A 20,241-nucleotide genomic window follows, 5' to 3' on the forward strand; every position below is an offset into this window, starting at 1 on the left:
CCGAATGGAAAGAGAGAGAGTGTCGTAGAGGTTGCGAAAAAGCTCAGAGGTTGGATTAGAAGCAATCCAGATGGCCACAGTTAGAGAGAGGCTAGAAGGGATAGAGAGCCTGCAGACCAGGCATTCAAAGGAAGAGTAGGCTTGCGTAGGAATGATAGAGGCTGGGACCCACTCCAGAAAGATCAGCGCTACTCTACCTCCAGGACGGTTGGTTCTGGGTTCGGAGATGATCTTGTAGCCCACATGGGGGAGACTGTCAAAACACGTGACAGAACTGGCCATAAACCAGGTCTCGGTGAGAGCAATGACATCTAGGTCAAGTTCTTTGAGGAGGTGACAGATGTGAGAGGAATGTTTGACAGCAGAACAAGAGTTGAGAGTAGCAACATGGAGCAGGTTCCACATTTGAAAGACTTCTGTGTAATAATAATAAAATAATAATAAGGGATAGGGATACAGGCTTGAGGTACACCCTGCAGAGGTGCTAGATGGACCTGAGGGGGGCAGGTTTTTCTTATTGGTGCCGTTGTGGTTGATGCATACATATTTTAATTGTGTTTCGCAGCTTAGGAGAATATTTTGAATGTTGTTTTGCTACAGCAAATAGTCTGATGGACGCATTCTAAATTAGAGTCAGGCAATACAGGATCGATTCGAAAAACAGAAGACAGAAGAACTGTGTTTTGCAGTAATCTCGCTGGCAGAGAACAATTGCCTAGTGTATATCTTCAAATGGAAATACGGAGAGATGGGGGGAACCAGAGTTTAAATTTGCTCAGATATTTCAAGCTGTAGAAAGAAGCAAGAGTGACATGTTTATGGGTGAGGAGAAGGACGCCCCAGAGATGTTATCAGAGAGGCATGTACAAACTGCGTCATAATGATCATGTGAGCAAAATGTTCTGGATTAGAGTACTTTGATTTTGGGTCTATTAAAATAGGAACTGCAGTAAAATGGTACCAGGACCAATGTAGCTATATGGTTCTTCATTGTACATTCTCCAACTCTCTGGAAAACAGAACAATTTGTTGTTTTCTGTGCCTTGGGTGATTTAAAGTTCGCTAGCATGCATGGGTTCTGAAGGGTGATTATATGTAAAGCATAGAAGAGGTGTTTTTGATCAGTGTAGGCCACTGTCTAGGTGTGCCATGCAGAAAGGAAGGGACATAGTTGACGTCTCTGATGTCGAGGACAGCTTTTCTTAGTTCTGTAGGAAATTAGCTTTTTCTAGACATGAGGTGGAAGAATTGCAAACAAAGGAAATTCATTCACATATGTAAGGTGCCAAAACACCACAATTAGTAGAACATCTTAAACTTCATCAATTATAATTATGATGGGATATTGTTGTGAATCTCAAAGCAAGAATTTGGTGTTATGTAAAATATTCAGCTGAGATAGTTCTGGGCACTTAGGTCGGACTGAAAGTTTCAGGAAAGGCAGACTTTTCCCAGAGTAATTCACTAGGCGAAGTTGCCATTGTTCTACCAAAAGTAAGAATCCCATTGTCAAGAGAGAGACGCCCAACAGATAAAGAACACCTTAAGACCATGTTAACACATCAAGCGTGAAAGTCACCAACCTTTTTGTCAGGTTTGCGTCCTTTGGCTTTTTCCTGAGGGAGAGCTTGAAAGATAGGAGGGGATGGCGAATTACCTGCTCTGCTTAAGAGAGATACAAATATTTCTATTAAAACAAAGACAAATATAGAGCGCTTTACTTTTGATGCTCTTTGGAATTAAATTATTTCACAGAAATGACACAGAAAACAACATATTGTTTTATGTAGCGCAAGTACATTAATCTTTCATGGACCATAAATATTCAAGCAGGAAGTGAAACATGGTAAAGACAGAACAGAGGCAACTTTGCACATGCAGTGATTTTCAAAGGTTGTGTCAGTATATGCAGAATACAAGCTGCACGTCGCGGAGCGCCAGCTAGTCATTGACTCCTGCCCGGAACGACAAAAAGACTAACTAACGTCTGCTTAATACGCACAGGGACCTGAAACCTTTGAAATAATATGAATCGCTGCACATGCAGTGCCTCTTAGCAATCAATAGAATGACCCGAAGACATCTTACTATTAACAATGCACTACCGGAATTGAGACCATCGTGTTTAAAAATGTGTGATCGCGAAAGTAGTCCCTCAAGCATATGATATGATATGATATGGTGTGTATAGCGCGCCTATACACAAGTGTTTCAAGGCGCGACGTGGCAGGGGGGGAACAGAGGGAGGACAGACAACGATCCTACTAGGCCAGGTGTCAGTCAGATCGCACAAGTGCATGGGAAGGGGGGGGAAGGAGAAGTGCGCGGGGGGAAGGGAGAGGGGAAAGTGCAGTACATGGGAAAGCGGAATAAATAGACATAAATAGGATAAATAAGACAAATAAACCAGCCAGCTAGTGGCAAGTGCAAGGAAGTGCAGACATAAGTGTTGGTAGGGGGACTGAAGGGATACTGAAAATGGTCCCCAAGTGCATGGGTTGCCAGGGAGGCAGTGCAGGTGGGCAATTGACGGGGCCTGGGCCAGAGATCTGAAAGGGTGGCCAGGTAACCAGTGCAGTTTCAGTCAGGAATTCAGCAGGGAAGGGGTGTTGAGAAAGCAGAAGCAAAGAGAAAAGTTTTGAGGTGTTTCCGGAACAAGAGATGGTTCTCCTCGAGTTTCAGGGAGGCAGGAAGGCTGTTCCAGAGAGAGGCCCCTGCCTAAGAGAGTGATCTGCCACCAACTCGTTGCTTGGAGAAGCGACTGACCCTGAGGGAGTTGGAGGCAGATGAGTGAAGAGCTCGAGAAGGAAGATATTTAGGGAGAGAGAGTTGAAGGTATTGCACCCCAGACCCCAGAAGGCCTTGTGTACAATGCAGAGGGTTTTGAACTTAATCTTTGCAGCCACTGGGAGCCAGTGCAGAGATTTCAGTCCTGGGGAGATACGATCCATGGGCTTGAGGCCAAGGACAAGTCTCGCATTCCTGTTCTGGATAAGTTGTAGAGGGCGGGGAGTAGAGGCAGGCAGATTTAGATAGAGGCTGTTACAGTAGTCCAGCTTAGATAGGACCAGGCCTCTGGATAGAGAGAGCTTCTGGGGGAAGGAGAGGAAAGCAAGAATACCTCTGAGGAGGTGCAGTTGGTCATGTGACTTTTTAGAGACATTTAGAAGCATTCTTAGAGGTGGACCCCCTGGCTAGCTACCTTGCCTTGACAAAGACCCTTCCTTTGGTCGAAACACGTGTTGGCTGCTCTGTCCATCTATATTGTTGATTCACTTTAAAAAAAAATAGTTAATACCACCTGTCCGACACAGGCTACACCAGCCTGATGGCACAATACAATTGAAAATGTGGAATGTACCAGCACCAACTGTCCAATAAAACACTGACACAACCTTTGAAAATCACTGCATGCGCAAACTTGCCTCTGGTTTTTCTTAACACAGTTCACTTTTACAGGGTAGCTTCGGTGCAGCCCGCTACCAAGGCACATGCAGCAGGCATAACAACCACAGCATTATTAGATCAAAGCCCAGCTCAGCACAGGTGATGCATCAGTTCATCGCCCAGCCCAGCTCAGGTGATGCATCAGTTCATCACCCAGCCCAGCGCAGGTGATGCATCAGTTCATCACCCAGCCCAGCGCAGGTGATGCATCAGTTCATCGCCCAGCCCAGCTCAGGTGATGCATCAGTTCATCGCCCAGCCCAGCGCAGGTGATGCATCAGTTCATCGCCCAGCCCAGCTCAGGTGATGCATCAGTTCATCGCCCAGCTCAGCGCAGGTGATGCATCAGTTCATCGCCCAGCTCAGCGCAGATGATGCATCAGTTCATCGCCCAGCCCAGCGCAGGTGATGCATCAGTTCATCGCCCAGCTCAGCGCAGGTGATGCATCAGGTCATCTCCCAGCCCAGCGCAGGTGATGCATCAGTTCATCGCTCAGCCCAGCGCAGGTGATGCATCAGTTCATCGCCCAGCCCAGCGCAGGTGATGCATCAGTTCATTGCCCAGCCCATCGCAGGTGATGCATCAGTTCATCGCCCAGCTCAGCGCATGTGATGCATCAGTTCATCTCCCAGCCCAGCGCAGGTGATGCATCAGTTCATCGCCCAGCTCAGCGCAGGTGATGCATCAGTTCATCTCCCAGCCCAGCGCAGGTGATGCATCAGTTCCTCGCCCAGCCCAGCGCAGGTGAGGCATCAGTTCCTCACCCAGCCCTCTTGCTCCAAGAAGTGAAACAAGTTTGTTCACAGAGGAGAGTAAAATATAAGTAAACAGAAATAATAATTTCCCACAACCTTATCAGACAAAAGATGGAAAAAATTGCTGGCTTGTGGGAACCACTTTTTGTAATTTAATCAATAAGACCTCCCCTGACAAGGCACGGTGTTACAGGAAAAGTCTCTTTGCCAGCCATTATCTATTTTGTTAACTTTATATTAAAAGCTATAAAGAACATCAACAATAAGATGTATCGATTAACGTACTAAGTCTCGGGAATGATGTGATTAGCCCAATTTGCTTTTTTGAAGCACTGTTTTGAAAATCTGTCTTCTGCAAGCCTCCTTCCTTCCTTAAACCAGGCACTGCTGCAGTGGTATTGCAGGGTAATTAAAAGTAGCAAGTGCAAAATGGTGCGAGTACCTGGGCATCTAATAGCAATGCCTGGCAAATGGCTAAAATGTATACACAAGCCAAAACTGTTGTCTAACAGAACTCTAGTGAAGGCCACGCATAGGGCTTATTAGTTGAGTGGTTGAAGGCAGACCTAGTTAAGACATTTGTATTACACCAGTACAGAGTGTAAAGTTCCAATTGCCATCCCATCCTGCAAATGTCACAAAAGACCAGCTTTAGGTTCCAATCTCAGAAACGGAGATTAGTCACATTTAAACACCATTACCGTTATTATTGTATATCTGACCCTGATGAAGCTCTTGTAGAGAGAAACAGGTTTTGGCTGTTACAAATTACATTTGTTGACAATACCAATAAGAAATGCTGATCATCACTAGGACTAAACTATGGATCTGCATTAATGAATTCATGTAAATTATGAACAAATATATTCCACCACTAACTAGAACATTGTATTGTGTTCCTTCAATTCACAATATTTACACGCCTGTCATAGGGATGTAAAAGAAAAACTGAGGCATAGGTGGTTAAAAAAATATAACGTTCCTAAATAGGCATTGAAGTCTAGGGAATATGTCTCCATTAGGTAATATCACACAGCTTGCCTTTCTCATCCGCGGAATACTAACTCTATGGCTGTCTCCAAACTCGGGTCTGGGTCCCCTGAATGGGGAAATACCGGCCATTCCGACCTTGGAGGGCCCGGTATTTCCCCATTCAGGGAACCCAGACCATCCCCATTCCCATTGAGTCCCAATAGGGCTCAATGGGAATGGGGAGCATGCTAACAACGGGCCTGTTAATGACGGGCCCGTTGTTAGCATGCTGACCCGCTCGCGGGACCCACTAAGGACATCCAGAGCGGGTCCCACGAGCGGGCCTCATAATAGGGCGGTAAGGGGTTAACGGCTCCGGCACCTTTACCGGCGCCGTTAACCCCTTACCGCCCACCTCATAATGAGGCCCAGTCTTTTATCCCCACATTCAGTTTTGCACTTTTTGAAATGTTTGGTCGACTTAGTCTCGAGGTATAATTGAACGTTTTATTTTGGCTCTGTGACAAAACTATGTCTACTCTGTAGGAGTACAAAGGTGAGTAGTAGCTAAACTGCCTACTTAGCTCCCACAATCCTAGTAGCAACAGTCTTCCCAATCATAAGGGTAAAACAGGCACAGATACAAGGTATATCTCCTTTGCCTTTTGTGGTAATATGGGAAGGGGGAAGGCTGTACTCTAAGAAGTGGTGTGAATGTTTTCCAGTAGAACCTAAACAAATGGTAAAACAGTGTCCAGCCAAGGTTGTATAAAAATATATAGATTCATTACAAAAAATCAATTGTGCACTTAACTACCAAAAATCCACTCCTATAAAGGAAGAGAGAGAAATGCAGCATGTAATGATGCAATCACTCTGGATATTTAGAAGGGAGGGAAAACAACACAAAATGCAACAAAGAGTTCAAAAACATACATCTAGAAAAAGGTGTAAAATGAATTTAACAAGTCTCTCCTATCGCAAATGTGGACCAGGGGGACAGGGTTACTTTAACGTACCTGAATCCAAGTTTAGGTGGTTCGACAGTGTTACAACAGACTTTGTACGGTGCTGATTGTGGATTGAAGTGGGTTTGACGTTGCTGAGCTACATTGCTCTCATGCACTTAGGTGGCTTTGAATCAGATTTCAGAGGGTCCTCTGTGCTGTTCAAGGTGGGGTGAAGCGATGCATGTCTAAGAGATCACCAGCAGCAGTTTGATGGAGGAGCATGGTTTAAAAGAATGTGTATCACTGATTTGGGTTGATGTGAGAAGTTACGGTCCAGTGGTTTGATTCGCGCTGCAATGCAAAGTTCTGGCATCCTAGCAGTTCAATGCTTGGTTCGATGTGGTGATTTGAATACTTCTGCATGGAGTGCTGGTGATTGAGTCAGACAAGTGACAGGGATCATCTGGGTTGATGCAGCATTGAGACAGATCAATGATGTGAGCACAGTGGTTTGAAGATTGAGTGATTGACGCGGCGGCATACTTTTTTTCTGGTTTAAATACAGTGAACATCACTTGAATGTGGTTTGATTGCTTTGATTTGGTGAAAACAGGGATCCTTCTGGTCAGAGAGTCTCAGAAAATGTACACTGCAGTCAATGGCTGTCCTGGGCTCATAACATTGATATATGTATAATATATTCAGATGTGGCTTTAATAATTATGTGCATTCCCAGGCATCAGACGCACACCTTAGCTATAGCTAATGCTGAAAGATTAAAATGCCAGCACAATGATAGGACATCATAATTATTTAGTTTTGGAATAGAGGTGCAGATTTTAATGCAGTTTCTGTAATTAACTGGCTTTGTTGTCACCCCAACTGTCAGACAGGTCACCTGTGACCTCAGAACTTGCTGTGTGCCAATGGAGCAAAGGTGCTACAGATCAAGATACTGATGCAGCAGAGCACATATATACACTATGCTTTTGGCATGGAGCTTGATGAAAGTGACGTCTGGTTAGCATACCACTCTCTCTGAGAAATTTCATAATTAATAACAACGAAAAAGCTAGGACTTCCACACCTTTGCCAAATGGAAATCCTTCACATTAATTCAAAAGTATTTTACGGAAATTCAAAGTGCTTAATATGGAGCTTCTCTGTTACATAATGCATGTTTTTCCCACAGAAAAAAGAAACATCAATGTTTGTCGAGGGATGTTTTAAATAAATCATTACCATTCCTGAAAGGTAACAATTATATCAATATTCTCTGGTACTGATTTTACCAGTGGTGATTTGAATGAGGGAAAACTATTGCTTGTGAACACATTGAAAAAGAATTGAGAGCCAATTCTATAATTTCTAACAAACTACATTGATTCATAACAGCACTGCGGGATGATGTGTTTCTCACACAACCAAACCAGATGGGTATGCTGTGTTGCAAAACATAAAACATGGTGGGAATAAGAGCAATGCTTCTTAGAAATATTGAATACAAACACCCTAATACATCTAATTTCGAACAATGTAAATTCTCACCTTCCCCTTAAATTCTCACAAAACATAATATTAACACAGAATGGTAAAGTGGGTGATTTTTGAGTGATGCATAAATCCCACTTTAGCTGGAATTTCTGTATAACTTGTAGACTAGCTTCAACAAATCGAAGGGATGATAGATATTAGATATTATGTTTTGATAGCAAAACAATTGATGCGCCATGTGATGTGGTTACCTGTGAATATCCTGGAAATACATGGCACATAATGATACAACCTGACCATAAGGTGGCAACAGCAGCCAACCTGTGCATGGTACATGCCTATAAAAAAACTCAACACTCCATTGCCAATGATTGCTTCTATTGCAATAATAATGTCTTACTATTTATGGAATATTACTTAGAGCATAACTCATGCATTTCTTTTACTTTTTAATTTATACTTCTAAATTCTGGCACCACTAGCACATGTTTTATTTTGTAGTGCCAACATTAAAGAATTTGGAGTCAGGGCTCTGTGTAAGGTCATGTTTAGGGCATTCAGCCTTGCCCTTCTCTTCCTCTCCTGCCGGCTGAGTGACTTCCTTCCATTTTCTCCTCTTTGATTAAATGATACCACATACAACATTGCAGTTGTGTTTTTCCTTGTATTGTATTTATGTAGATGTGGAAAACGCAAATGATAATATAACGTTTTTATTTGTTTTTCAGAAATATGACACCAATGTCGGGGCGCATGGATCCCAGCTTTCTCGTGGACAGAAACAGCGCATTGCAATAGCTCGGGCAATCGTAAGGGATCCTAAAATCTTGCTATTGGATGAAGCAACCTCAGCGTTAGACACGGAAAGTGAACAGGTTGGTGGTGTGTGGACTGCTGCAGCGTGGAAGTATATGTGCGTTATCTTAACAAGCTTCAAGTTCAGATACCCCAGATCCCATGAAAGTGGGTGATGAGAATACATGCATATTCTAGTAGGATGAGGCTAAAATGGACACCTACATTTTGCTCTGAGGCACTTTTTGTCCTCATTTGTTCCCAAGGAGCCCATTTATTAATGTCATTTTTTATATGTTTTCTAGAGCGCGGTCTCGGCCTCACAATGTGCCATAGTGTGTTGGATTGCGGTGGGGGATGGCTAGTAGTTAGGTATTTATGTAACTGAATGGAAGTAATGACCCTGGTTGGATAGGTAAGAGCTCTGGATGTAAGCATAACAAAGGTCAGCATAGGTATGGGGCTCGACTAATGGGGAGGCACGCTATTGTTTGGCCTTACTAACGCTTTAGTCTTACAGCCTAGCCAGCAGGCCAGGTTGGTAGGGCTGTGAGCTTAAGACAAGGGGAAAGCGAGAAGGGGGCGTTGAGGAGAGACCAAACTAAGTATGTATGGTTCCTGGAGAGAAAGTGATGTCATTTGTCCAGCCGTGGGAGTTAGATCGGTGTGGTGGAGAGTGGTCTAGCATTTGGCTAGGGAAGGTAGAGGCAGTTAAATGCCATGTCTAATTATGTCCTGCCAGTCAGTTTTTTTTAAACAAATTGTTTTAATGTGTATTGAATGCAAATGTGACTCTTTTGTATAGGCAGGATACTTAAATATCTATAGTATTCTAGGACTGAAGTGGATGTGGAGAATGTGCCTTGATAAAGTAATGAACTCCCTTGCTATCACCCATGTGCATCTCAAAAAGTAGACCTAACATGGAACCTCAGCAGAAAGGGTTAGCACTTCATTCTATTCCTCATAAAGGCGTGGCCCCTTTTAACCCCTAGCTCCCTCATGCACAAGCCTGAAATGGCGCTGCCTGCCGGCCACGGGAGAGGAGCACAGCGCAAGCTACCTTAGCTCACACAATGTGTATTCTTTCCAGAGTTACACCTGCCTGCCTTTATATATGAACGCACCGCCACCTATATAATTGAGGTGCAAGGAGGAGCCCAAATACTGATATTGATATTTTATTTCTATTGCGCTCATACACAAGTGTTTCAGAGTGCGACTAGTAACAGGTGTGATGTGCAATACCAACTATACCCTTGACAAACATGCAGAAAGATCTCAACAATAAATAGAAGTGATGAGCACACACACAAACACACGACACTCACAACTTTTTGTTTATCAGAAATAAAGCAATTTATTAGGCAGGTTTCTGTGTTTTTTAATACATATTAACAACCTATATAGAAGCAGCAGGATCCATAAATAAATGAGGTACTACGAATTCATTGGAGTTTTAACAACAGCTTCCAGGAACCACATATCTGTCCAGATGACTCAGGAATACACTTTAGAGGAATACCGTAGGGAACACAGCGAGGAATGTAGAAATGAGTGACGCTCTCCCCACCCTGCTGGATATATATACAGCTGAACATCTTCATAGTTCTCTAAGTGTCATGTGAGCACATACGGCTGAGACGTAGAGGAGCGTCCCTCCACTGAAATCCTACCTGTTCCCAGCAGAAATAGGGGCACCTAAGGGGCACCATTGAAACTGTGCCTCTCAGAAACCTGGCGCCCGTGGCACATCTTCGTTCAAGGAGCCATTCCCTTAAGAAGTGGCTATGGGCCATGTAACCCAAAGAGCACATACTATCGGGGGGGATCCTGTGGGCATCACTAAAGAACATTTTTGGAATAATGGGACTGCTGCCCCTCAAAATATCAGCAGGTGTTCACATAAATTGGGTCATACAGGGGATGGAGAACCCTCACCCTGATTTACCTTAATTGATCCTTAATTGAGGGAGCGCATAGATGCTTGTGGCTCTTTTACCCTCATGAAACATTGAATTGGTTGGAAATATTTGTTCCTCAGTCTTCCTACCAATCATAGTGTCAAGGCATAACTCACAGCAGCCTGGCACTAAATCCAGGAGAAACTCAGCAGCAGTTTCCTCTTGGGTTGCTGACTGCAGGTTAATGGGAGCCACACCCTCCAGCTAATACTGTGTGATGGGCCCAGGTACAGGGACATGAGATACATTCTGCCTCATCGGAGAACCAGTCTGCTCATTCAAGTCTCAGGGCACCCTCTCCTTAGCAGCTTAATTGTGAGGTCCAAATGTCAAATCCTGCCATTTTCTGCGTAATTGGTCCTGTTACCTGCCATTCGACCAATTCGTTTATTTCAGCAGAGCCATGAACAAATATGCAACAATTAGAATTAAAAAAAACTATACACGCCACAAAACAATAATTTTGGACATAGATACAACGCCCTCAAATGACTACGATCCAGTGATCCGGGCCTCAAAGACCTAATCAATCACTCAGCTGTGCCCAACCCTATATCAGGAGTTAATTCGAACGGCACGATTGATGGTTTGCACTGTATAAAGACCCTCCATTTTAGCAGTGGATTGAGAGCAAAGCAGCAAATGTTGAGATAATTTGGGCATACAATAATAATGGGGGTAAGTGTTTCCTCTAAGTAAAAGCGAAGGGGAAACAACACTGATTCCCGAGATTGACCAGAGGGCTGGGACACTCCAAGGTGGCAATAAATTCAATCTATAGTGGCTGAGCTATCCTTGACACCTGAAATGTGTGTTAGGGAAGTCTTGATCAGACCATGGGCCTCATTACGACCTAGGAAGTTAACCATGGCGCTATTAGCGCCATGGTTGACGCCGGATTCCGCCATTGTGAATATCGGAATTACCGCGTCATTCCAAGGTAGGCGGGTGGTAATTTCCCATTCACCATTGGCCCTTCCTCATTCCCATTCTTGCCCCATAGGGCTCAATGGGAATGGGGAAGGCGACGGCACTGCAAATTGCGGAACAGCAATTACCTCCAAGGTCCCTTTGCGGGTCCCTTCCTTAACGGCTGGTAAAACCAGCTGTTTTGATAGGGACCCGCAAAGGGACCTCGTAATTGGGCGGTAAGGGATTACCGGCACCAGTGCCCTTACCGGTACCGGTAATCCCTTACTGCCCGGGTCGTAATGAGGCCCCAAATGTTTTATCATAAGGGCCTATATTACTTTCCGTGTGCAGGTGTCTTTCCTGCCTTTTGTTCTGCCAATGAGTCGAGGCTAGTTGTTTAACCCTTAACGTATTCATGCTTTATTTAGAATTGGATTATAGAACACATTTGACCAGTTCATCTCGGCTTCAATAGTGTTATTGAGACGCAATTGCAGCATTCTGCTGAAGAATCACCTACAAGCTGCGCAGTTAAGTGCTGGTAATGGCAGCCTATCAATGGTTGGGGATGTCTAAGGCCTGTTTATCACGCAGCCTTGCCTGATGCCCCTGGAAATGAAACGTCTAAGTACATCCTACAAACCAAACCATATTGAACACTGGCAATTGTACAGTGGTGCACGGGTTGTAGCATCACAAACAGGTGAGACGGAATCGGCACAGCAGTCAGAAGCTCTAATCATCCCACACGCAGTACCTTGTCAAAAGAAGATGCGAGCTCCATGAAAGCCAGATCAATATGGCACTGATTGAGATAATAATATTTTGTGAGCTTTAAGTACTGATTAAACGTTTGCTCGGGAGTCCCTATGTCAGCCCTAAACCCAACATGTGAATGCTGAGGTGATTTTGGTAGTAACTTGGAGTGATCCAATTAGCCAAATAAAATGGAGGATGCATCCAAGAGAAAGATTGGGCGATATGATTTGGGAAGCTTCACCTCTTATTCACTATTAACGAGTCCCCCCTTGTAACATTATCCCTGGACAATGCACGGTCACTCGATCCAGGCAGCCTGTCTTGTTTATTGTTTATTCTTTATTTGTACTGCGCTTATCCACAGGTGAAATGCTTCAAAGCGCTCCAAGGTTGGAGGGGAGAAAGGGGATACAGTAGTCATTCTTAGGCCTTGAAGTTTCTGAATGATCTAACAAAAAATAATAACTAGCATACTAGGCCTGACAGCATTTCTAGTAGTGCAAGTGTAGGACAAGAAGGAAGGAGAAAAGGGGGGGGACAAGGAGGGAACATACAATCATGAAGTGCGCGGACGGAAGTGCAAGGTGGGCGGGCAAGTGTGTCCAGTCCGGCTGGGCCCTGGGTTAAGTGCAGAGAGGTTACCCCTCTAATCGATCGATAGAGCAGAGGCCCATAGGCAACTGCAAAGACTGGCAGGGAAGCCTGGGACCAGTGTGGCTCTGGAGGTGCGCCAGGCAACCAGTAAGCAAACTGAGCAGATTTAGGAAAGGGAAGGTGGAGGGAAGCAGAAGAGAAGGAAAGGAGGTTAGCAGGGGAGAGGGAAAGAGAAAGAGGAAGAGAAGAGGAACGTGATGAGGAGATTCTGGAACTTAAAGAGCTCTGGCTCAAGACAGAGGGAGGCAGGGAGACTGTTCCAGAGGGAGGCACCTGCAGAGGATAAAGATCTACCCCCAAATCTCTGTTTGGAGAAATGGCTCACCCGCAGAGAGTTGGAGGAGGCTGAGCGGAGGGCTCTGTAAGGAGAGTATTTAGGAACAGAACATTGTAGGTAGTGCAGGCCCTAGCCCCAGAAAGCCTTGTGGACTATGAAGATGGTCTTCAACTTGATCCTTGCAACCACAGGGAGTCTGTGGAGGGATTTCAGCACTGGAGAGATGCGGTCCCTAGGCTTGAGGCCAAGGATGCGTCTTGCAGTTCTGTTCTGAATGAGCTGTAGAGGACGGAGGGTGGAAGTAGGAAGATTGAGAAAGAGGTTGTTACAGTCATCCAGCCTAGAGAGAACCAGTGCTCTGGAGACCGTGAGCCTCTGGAGGAAAGTGAGAAAAGGTAGAATACCTCTGAGGAGGTGCTGCTGGTAGAGGGACTTTTGGAGATGTGGGACATGTGGGAAGAGAAGGAGAGAGTGGAGTCGAAGATGCTCCCCAGATTTTTGGACTCACTAGCAGGTGGGGGTGCAGGGCCAAGGGAGGCTGGCCACAGTGAAAGTGGGAAAGCAGGAGCTTGGGACCCATTGAGGAAGATCTCTGTTTTAGGGGCATTGAGGCAGAGATCATTTGCAGCACACCCAGACTGAATTGCGGAGAGACAGTCAGGAATGAGCGAGGAAGAGATAGAGGCCGAGGGTAGCATGAACGATAGATGCATGCCATCTGCATAACACTGAAAGTTAGAGGTGAAGGCAGAGATCCTGTGGGACAGAGGGGCCATGTAGACATTGAAGAAAAAGGGTAATAGGTTAGATCCCTGGGGGAAGCCACAAGTAGAGTGAGTAATAGAGGAGAGAAAGGACCCACGTTCCGTCTAGGAAGGATGGTCAGAGAGAAAGGAGGCAAGCCACACCAGAGCCGGATCTGTGATGCTCAGGGTATCACAGAGATGGAAGCTCAGGATTTTGAGGTTTACCATATCGAAGGCAGAAGAGAGGTTGAGAAGAATGAGAACAGAAGGAGCGTTAGAGTCGATATTTGAGAGCTGGTCTTCACTGCTGTTCAGAAGAGCAGTTTCCGTGCTTCTGGGTGCCCTAAAGCCAAACTGATAGTCATGGGGGCAACCAACAGATTCAGTGTGTAGGGTAAGCTGAGAAATAACCAATTTCTCCATGAGTTTGCCCAGGAAAGGAGTGATAGAGATCCAGCGATAGTTTGCTGGAATAGAAGGGTCAGCAGAGGGTTTTTTGAGCAGAGGGTGCACTAAAGAGTGCTTGAGGGAAGTGGGGAAAACAGCAGTGGTGAATGAGAGGTTGCAGAGGTCAGCCAATGCTGGAGCAAGAGAATCAATATTGTCCTTGATGGTTTTTGAACAACATGGGTCAACCTGTTTGGAAGAGGGTTTCATAGACTGGACTAGTCTAGAGACCTCCTCAGGCGTGACAGGACGACGGAGGAGAGAACAGAGGGCGGTGGTTGCCGAGGGGGGCCCAAGAGATGTGGGTGCAGGAGAAGGTGCAGACGCGAGAGAGGACAGGATGTCCTGAGTTTTGGCAGTGAAGTATGTGGCCAAGGCCAAGCTCTTGTGAAATAGAGCTGTGATGTCATACTCAGGTCCTGGACATCAGACATGTTAATATCCATAAATGACAAGGGGGCCGGGAGTAAAAAGAAATGGAATGAAATTAGCACAACCACACAAATGTAGTGATTAGCCATTGCAATAGGGGACATGAACAAGTCGTACAAATGGTCACAATTACTCACTGTTTTGTGTGGTACTTTACTACTCTTTTTGGGTGAAATCATGTATGTATGTACCAGATTTCATACACATATTTGCCTTTTTCACAATTAGAAGACATGAGCAATTCTTTTTGGTTCTTTCACTTGCACATATGTGATGCACAAGTGGTAAACATGCTTTGTCAACAGGGCTAATTATTTCCATTCCATGGTCCATTCAAAATGGCATGAACTATTAATAATTAAGTTATGCACGGCCCTCAAGATGCAAGGTCAGGTGCTTAATAATCTATGATTAACAAAATCTGATTATAGTTTGACATGAATGTTTAGATTAACAGTCTGTTTAAGATTTTCTCCCTACGCAAATGGCACATTTTGCTGTTTGTGACATGGGAGGGGGGCAATATGTGTTTAAAGAAGGGTCCACAATTACTTTTCTATAATACCAGAGGTGAGTTTACTGGCTTTGCCGGGGCACATTCTCAAAGGGTATTCCCTCATTGTTTGGATATGCTCCATACAAATTAGAGAATCCTATTGCCTGTGCACATACTTGGTGTTATCAAAGCATGTGCATACAAATTAAACCTTGGTTGTGGGAATACACATTCCCCGCCTGCTGTTCCAGCTACCCAAGGCTCTTTCCCGGGTGGCAGCAGCTTTTTATGGATTGTAATGTGGGGAGGCAGCAGAGAGCATCTCTGTGTTGCCTCCCCATCCTCCATCCTCCATCAAACAAAACAAAACCTCTCCCTACCCACTCCCTTCCTCTACACTTACCTGCGTGACCAGAGCTTTGAGCTCTGGTCTGCCGCACCTCCCGCTCCAGCTGCCGCCAGAGAAATGGAAAAGGGGCGCAGAGGCTTTTCCCTATGGTGGTGGCCATCTTTTTTTGGTCCCCTCAGAGACTGGCAAGCAGCATGAATCTCCTAAGGGGTAAAAATAAAGCTATTTGCACCCTGGATGAACCCCGGGGTGCAAATGGCATTCACACCCCAGCGGGTGGGGGTGGTGGATATGGTCTTAATGGCCCACAGCCTTTGCTGAGGCCCTTGCTTCGCTCAGGCCTACAATGACTCAGGCTGGTGGGCCGTTACCTGCCATGTATGCCCCCCGGCCCAGCTGGGGTGTGAAAGCAATATACTTCACAGCTTAGGAATATGCATAGCTATCACGCAGTAGTCATATATTTGTTTGTTATATTTGTTTACATGTATGTGATACATTATGATAATACACAATAAGCTCTATGTGTGCTTCCGTGTCAGGCATCATACACATTCAGGCCTGGCTTTCCCTTGTCTAAGAGTGATTTTCTTGTAAATTAATATCTCTCTTCATTACAACTCCCTGCATCATTTTCTGTGCACAACCAGTCCAAGCCCCAAGCCATGCTCCCCGTGTAAAGTAATATGTTATTTCTATATGTATGATTCAATATTAAACGTGATAGAAAAGGACATTACTTTAAAAATACTATGGTATTCAATGAGAGGAGTAATTGTTTATTTCTATACACAATCCTGAATAATTTGAGCCTCAGATGGTTTGTGGCATGGACAGAGCGCAGCAGTCAGTCTTCTTATAAGTGTTGGGCTTGTGGCACATACTCATGTAAAATTATCAAAATGTTAAAAAGAATAACCTATGAATCAACTTTTCTAGAGTCAAATTCTAATATGCACTCTCATTTAAGATATTAACATATTTCTCAGAGTATATAGCCCGGGATGATAGCTCAGGGTTAACTCGTTCGCATAGCCACACAAGTTCGAATCCCCGTCTCACGCTTAGAAATTGGTCTCCGGTACAAAGCGCGTTATAAAAAAACAACCAAACAAAACCTTTTCCCACCCACTCCCTTCTTCCACACTCACCTGCTGGACCACCCCCCATTGGATCGTGAAAGACACATTCTGGTGACCCCTATCAAGGGAGAGTGCAAAAACAATTGCAACCTTCTGTGGTGGGACCCTAGTCTCCTTTCAAGTGTTCTAGGGCTCACTCTCACAAATACAGCAATAGCAAGGGTCAAGATGCTCTCCATCCGCAGCGCTCGGGAGCTGCATTTGCTAATGTAATGGGGTGCCAAGCCCCGGGCTGCACCAAGCAGAGTATAGTGTGTGTCTGTGCTAGTGGCATCCTAGGGCTTTGTCAAAATCGCCCAGTATGCGCCATGTTGATGATAACCATCTATTCATTTGTTATTTTCAGACTGTACAAGCTGCTCTGGATAAAGCGAGACAAGGAAGAACCTGCATTGTCATTGCTCATCGCTTATCAACTATTCAGAACGCTGACACAATAGCAGTCATGTCGCAAGGAATTGTGATCGAGCAAGGATCGCATGATGAACTTATGGCTTTGAAGGGAGCGTATTACAAACTTGTTACCACCGGAGCACCAATTAGTTAATTGATTGCAAACACTGTGACTTTGTTTTTTTCTTGTCAATGATATGCAGATGGTGTTAAGTAGTCACTTATAGGCAATCCGTGTTTAATTTATCAAAATTTGTTGATGTTCAAATACTCTGTTTTTGAAAAACTGGAAATATATATGGACAACATGTGATTGCAGAATTGCATGTAAAACAGTCATTGCCGCAGCGCTGGAATACATTTTTGGATTCTCAAAAAAAGCTCACACTAGATGTGGAGAAGTACTGCTTTGGAACTGTCTCATACTACAGATATCATCAAGCCAGCTAGCCCCTGGGTGTCTGCTTTCAGTGGGGCACTATACAGACCCCTGCAACAAAGCAAATGAGATTTGAAGACCAAGGAACCATGAGCATTTTCCCGTATGACGACTGAATATGCGGTGCATAAAAACTAATATTTTACACTGAATAGTATTTGAATAAATGTGACGAATTGTACATACTTAATATGTTGTTATGTTTTGCTCACAATTGTTTTTTACTGTTACATGTACTGTTACATGCAGTGCTATAAATAATGTTATGGATGTAGTAATTCATACATTTGAGGTCAATTGTGAAATATTTTGGAACTCTTTGAAGTGAGAACCACATTTTGTAGAAAAAGCCACAGGAGTGTTAAATTACTCAAATGCAAAATGTAGTTACACTTTGTATACACTATCCCTGAACCCAAGAGGATTGTATTTAATATTGTTTACTCTGTGCACATTATTTGTTAAATATCTTTAAATCTGTCCCCACAAAAATTAAAACGTGATGGTTGAAACGCTTTGAATTCATAATAACAACTGGGAATTCCTTTGGACAGCTTACAATTTGTTGCTTTTTTTCCCTCGTCTTTATGTCCCCAAAAAAGGGTATCAGTTAACCCTGTTACTTTTATTCACAGATGATGTGCTTATAATGGTGATACATTGAGAAAGCCCCATTCAGGCTGCGTGATACTTTTGAAACCTTCAGCAAACATGTTGATTTAAAAATAAATGCAGGTAAATCAAAAATAATGTTTATCTGAAAACAGGTCAGAACAAAACTAAAATTCTGTTTAAATGAAACAAGCATATAAAGAGTACATGTTAGGCCAGTTTTTCTGAAGTACAACTAAGGGCTTAGTAAAACCGAACAACTGAGACAGTACAGTGTACTCTGGAACATTGGAGCATGGGAGTGGAATCCAAAGGATTCCTGCTGAGGACAAAACCTCCACTGAGGTTATTCCTCCCTAGAATGACAGGACAGGAGAAGACCTCAGAAACAGCAGGCATACAAGAAATGGCAAAAAAAGAAGGAGCCTACCATTTTAACAAAATGGTGTCCCTTCTGTGTATTACCAATGCTGAATTAGCAGCCTGCGAGTAATAGTGACTAAAAGTAGTTACACTTCCACCAGCCATTCGAGTAAACTTGCAATTGTAACAAAATGTTACAAGGTAAGTAGGAAAGGGGATATATTGTATCTCAAAAATGGAGTCCAAGGGATACATAGGAAACACACATCTTGGTAGGAAGATTTGTAATTATGACTTGTTGGAAAATGTTAATGAAAATTCAGGGGAGAAAGGTGTGACTCTGGCACTAGAAGCCACTAACATGTAATAACAGGAAATAAGGTGTCCACAAGTGGTGGTCACTCCAGTCCCTGCCACACCTCATGTACTGGCAATAAAGACAGTAAAAAATTGATACAGTTCAAGAAAGTAATTATTGGTACTAGTATTATGTAAATTCTTAGCTCACATATAATGAGTCTTAACGTGTAAAATTTGGTTAGATAAATAATACACAATTTATTCTTGATTTTCTTTAGAGAAAGATTCAACAATGTAAATACAAAAAATAAAACAATAGCTTTTTGGGAGTCAAGTTCCCTTCATCTGGAGCACAATTAATCAATTTCAGATGCTTGGATCAATCTTCAATCTTCCTCTTTCCTACAGTATCTAGAATGTACATTTAAAAGCTATTATGAACTTTGTCTTCTTCTCGCTGGTTTCTCTGTGTACATATAAATATATATGTGGATATATGTAAGGTCACCTAAATAGATTTACAGAAATGTAATGTCGACTGATCTTCTTAATTTCCTGTCTTTCTTATTACTCAATAATCTGTTCTTGATTTTGCATCAATCTGCAAAGGACATTGCACAACAGTGATGTCTCCTATGTCTAATAATCATATGCCTACACTGTATAATGTGTTAATTTCGAGATGCCTACCTCCAAACTCATACAACGGGCCGAATTGGAGCTGTATGAGTAAGATTCTTTCAATGTTCAGAAGCGCTATCAGTTCTTATATGGTTGATGATGTAAAGAAAGCAATAACAGCTAAGTATCTTCTATAGTAATCGTGGCTGCTAACATCATGCTGCATTGGAATTATCTGCTATTAACATGATCCGCTTACCTCTGCGTGTCAATAACGTTTAGAGTGCTGTATGTGGAGATTGTAACAGATGAGCGCAGTAAATGGCGCATTCAGCTCTGTTTGGGTTGGTAGATCTATGAAGACCAGAATATCTGGTGTTAGCTAGGTGTTAGCTACCTGTCCTAAATAGAATATTTTCCAGTAATACAGGTACATTTAATTCTTTCAGCCTTACCTTTAAAAGGATGCAAAGCGATCCACATGGAATCCCAGCAAAATCGCTTGTGCATCCAAAAAGGCTGCTTTCAAATTGGTTTGCAGCGTGTCCTCACAGGCGCGCTGATGTCATATGTAGATGATTGTTTACCTGTCTACAGGTAGGTCTAGTAATGCCTGTTTATTCTCCAGATCTTTTCTTCTGTCCTAAAGACAATTTAAGCAGTGGATGTTGTAGGCACCACAGTGCCACATTGAGATTTCTACAAAACAAATTACTATTAAATGTCCAAGCTAGAAGAATGCCATGAGCGTTATGCAGAATACATCCAATTTGAGAAAAAAGGTCAGTTACTGTACACATTTAACTCATTTGCTATATTACAGCATTTTCATTACATACAATATACAGTAGCATTCGTAAGTGTTATTAAACGTTCTTGATCATTCCTATCTAGACATCCTATATGATTCTGTGTTATATC

At 43.5% G+C, this 20,241-nt stretch overlaps 1 protein-coding gene across 1 annotated transcript in view; it reads left to right on the plus strand.

Annotated features, from left to right (window-relative positions):
* The window catches only part of ABCB11 (ATP binding cassette subfamily B member 11), a 329,082-nt gene extending 311,178 nt beyond the window's left edge, over nt 1-17,904 (plus strand). The window contains exons 28-29 of the mRNA XM_069616256.1: nt 8,348-8,494; nt 16,939-17,904. Coding sequence (XP_069472357.1) covers nt 8,348-8,494; nt 16,939-17,139 — 348 coding nt within the window. The 3' untranslated portion in view covers nt 17,140-17,904. The remainder of the gene's footprint in view (nt 1-8,347; nt 8,495-16,938) is intronic.
* The last annotated feature ends 2,337 nt before the right edge of the window (nt 17,905-20,241 follow it).

The sequence above is a fragment of the Ambystoma mexicanum genome, chromosome 9 (assembly GCF_040938575.1).
Source record: "Ambystoma mexicanum isolate Mex_15411 chromosome 9, UKY_AmexF1_1, whole genome shotgun sequence".
Taxonomy (NCBI): Eukaryota; Metazoa; Chordata; class Amphibia; order Caudata; family Ambystomatidae; genus Ambystoma; species Ambystoma mexicanum.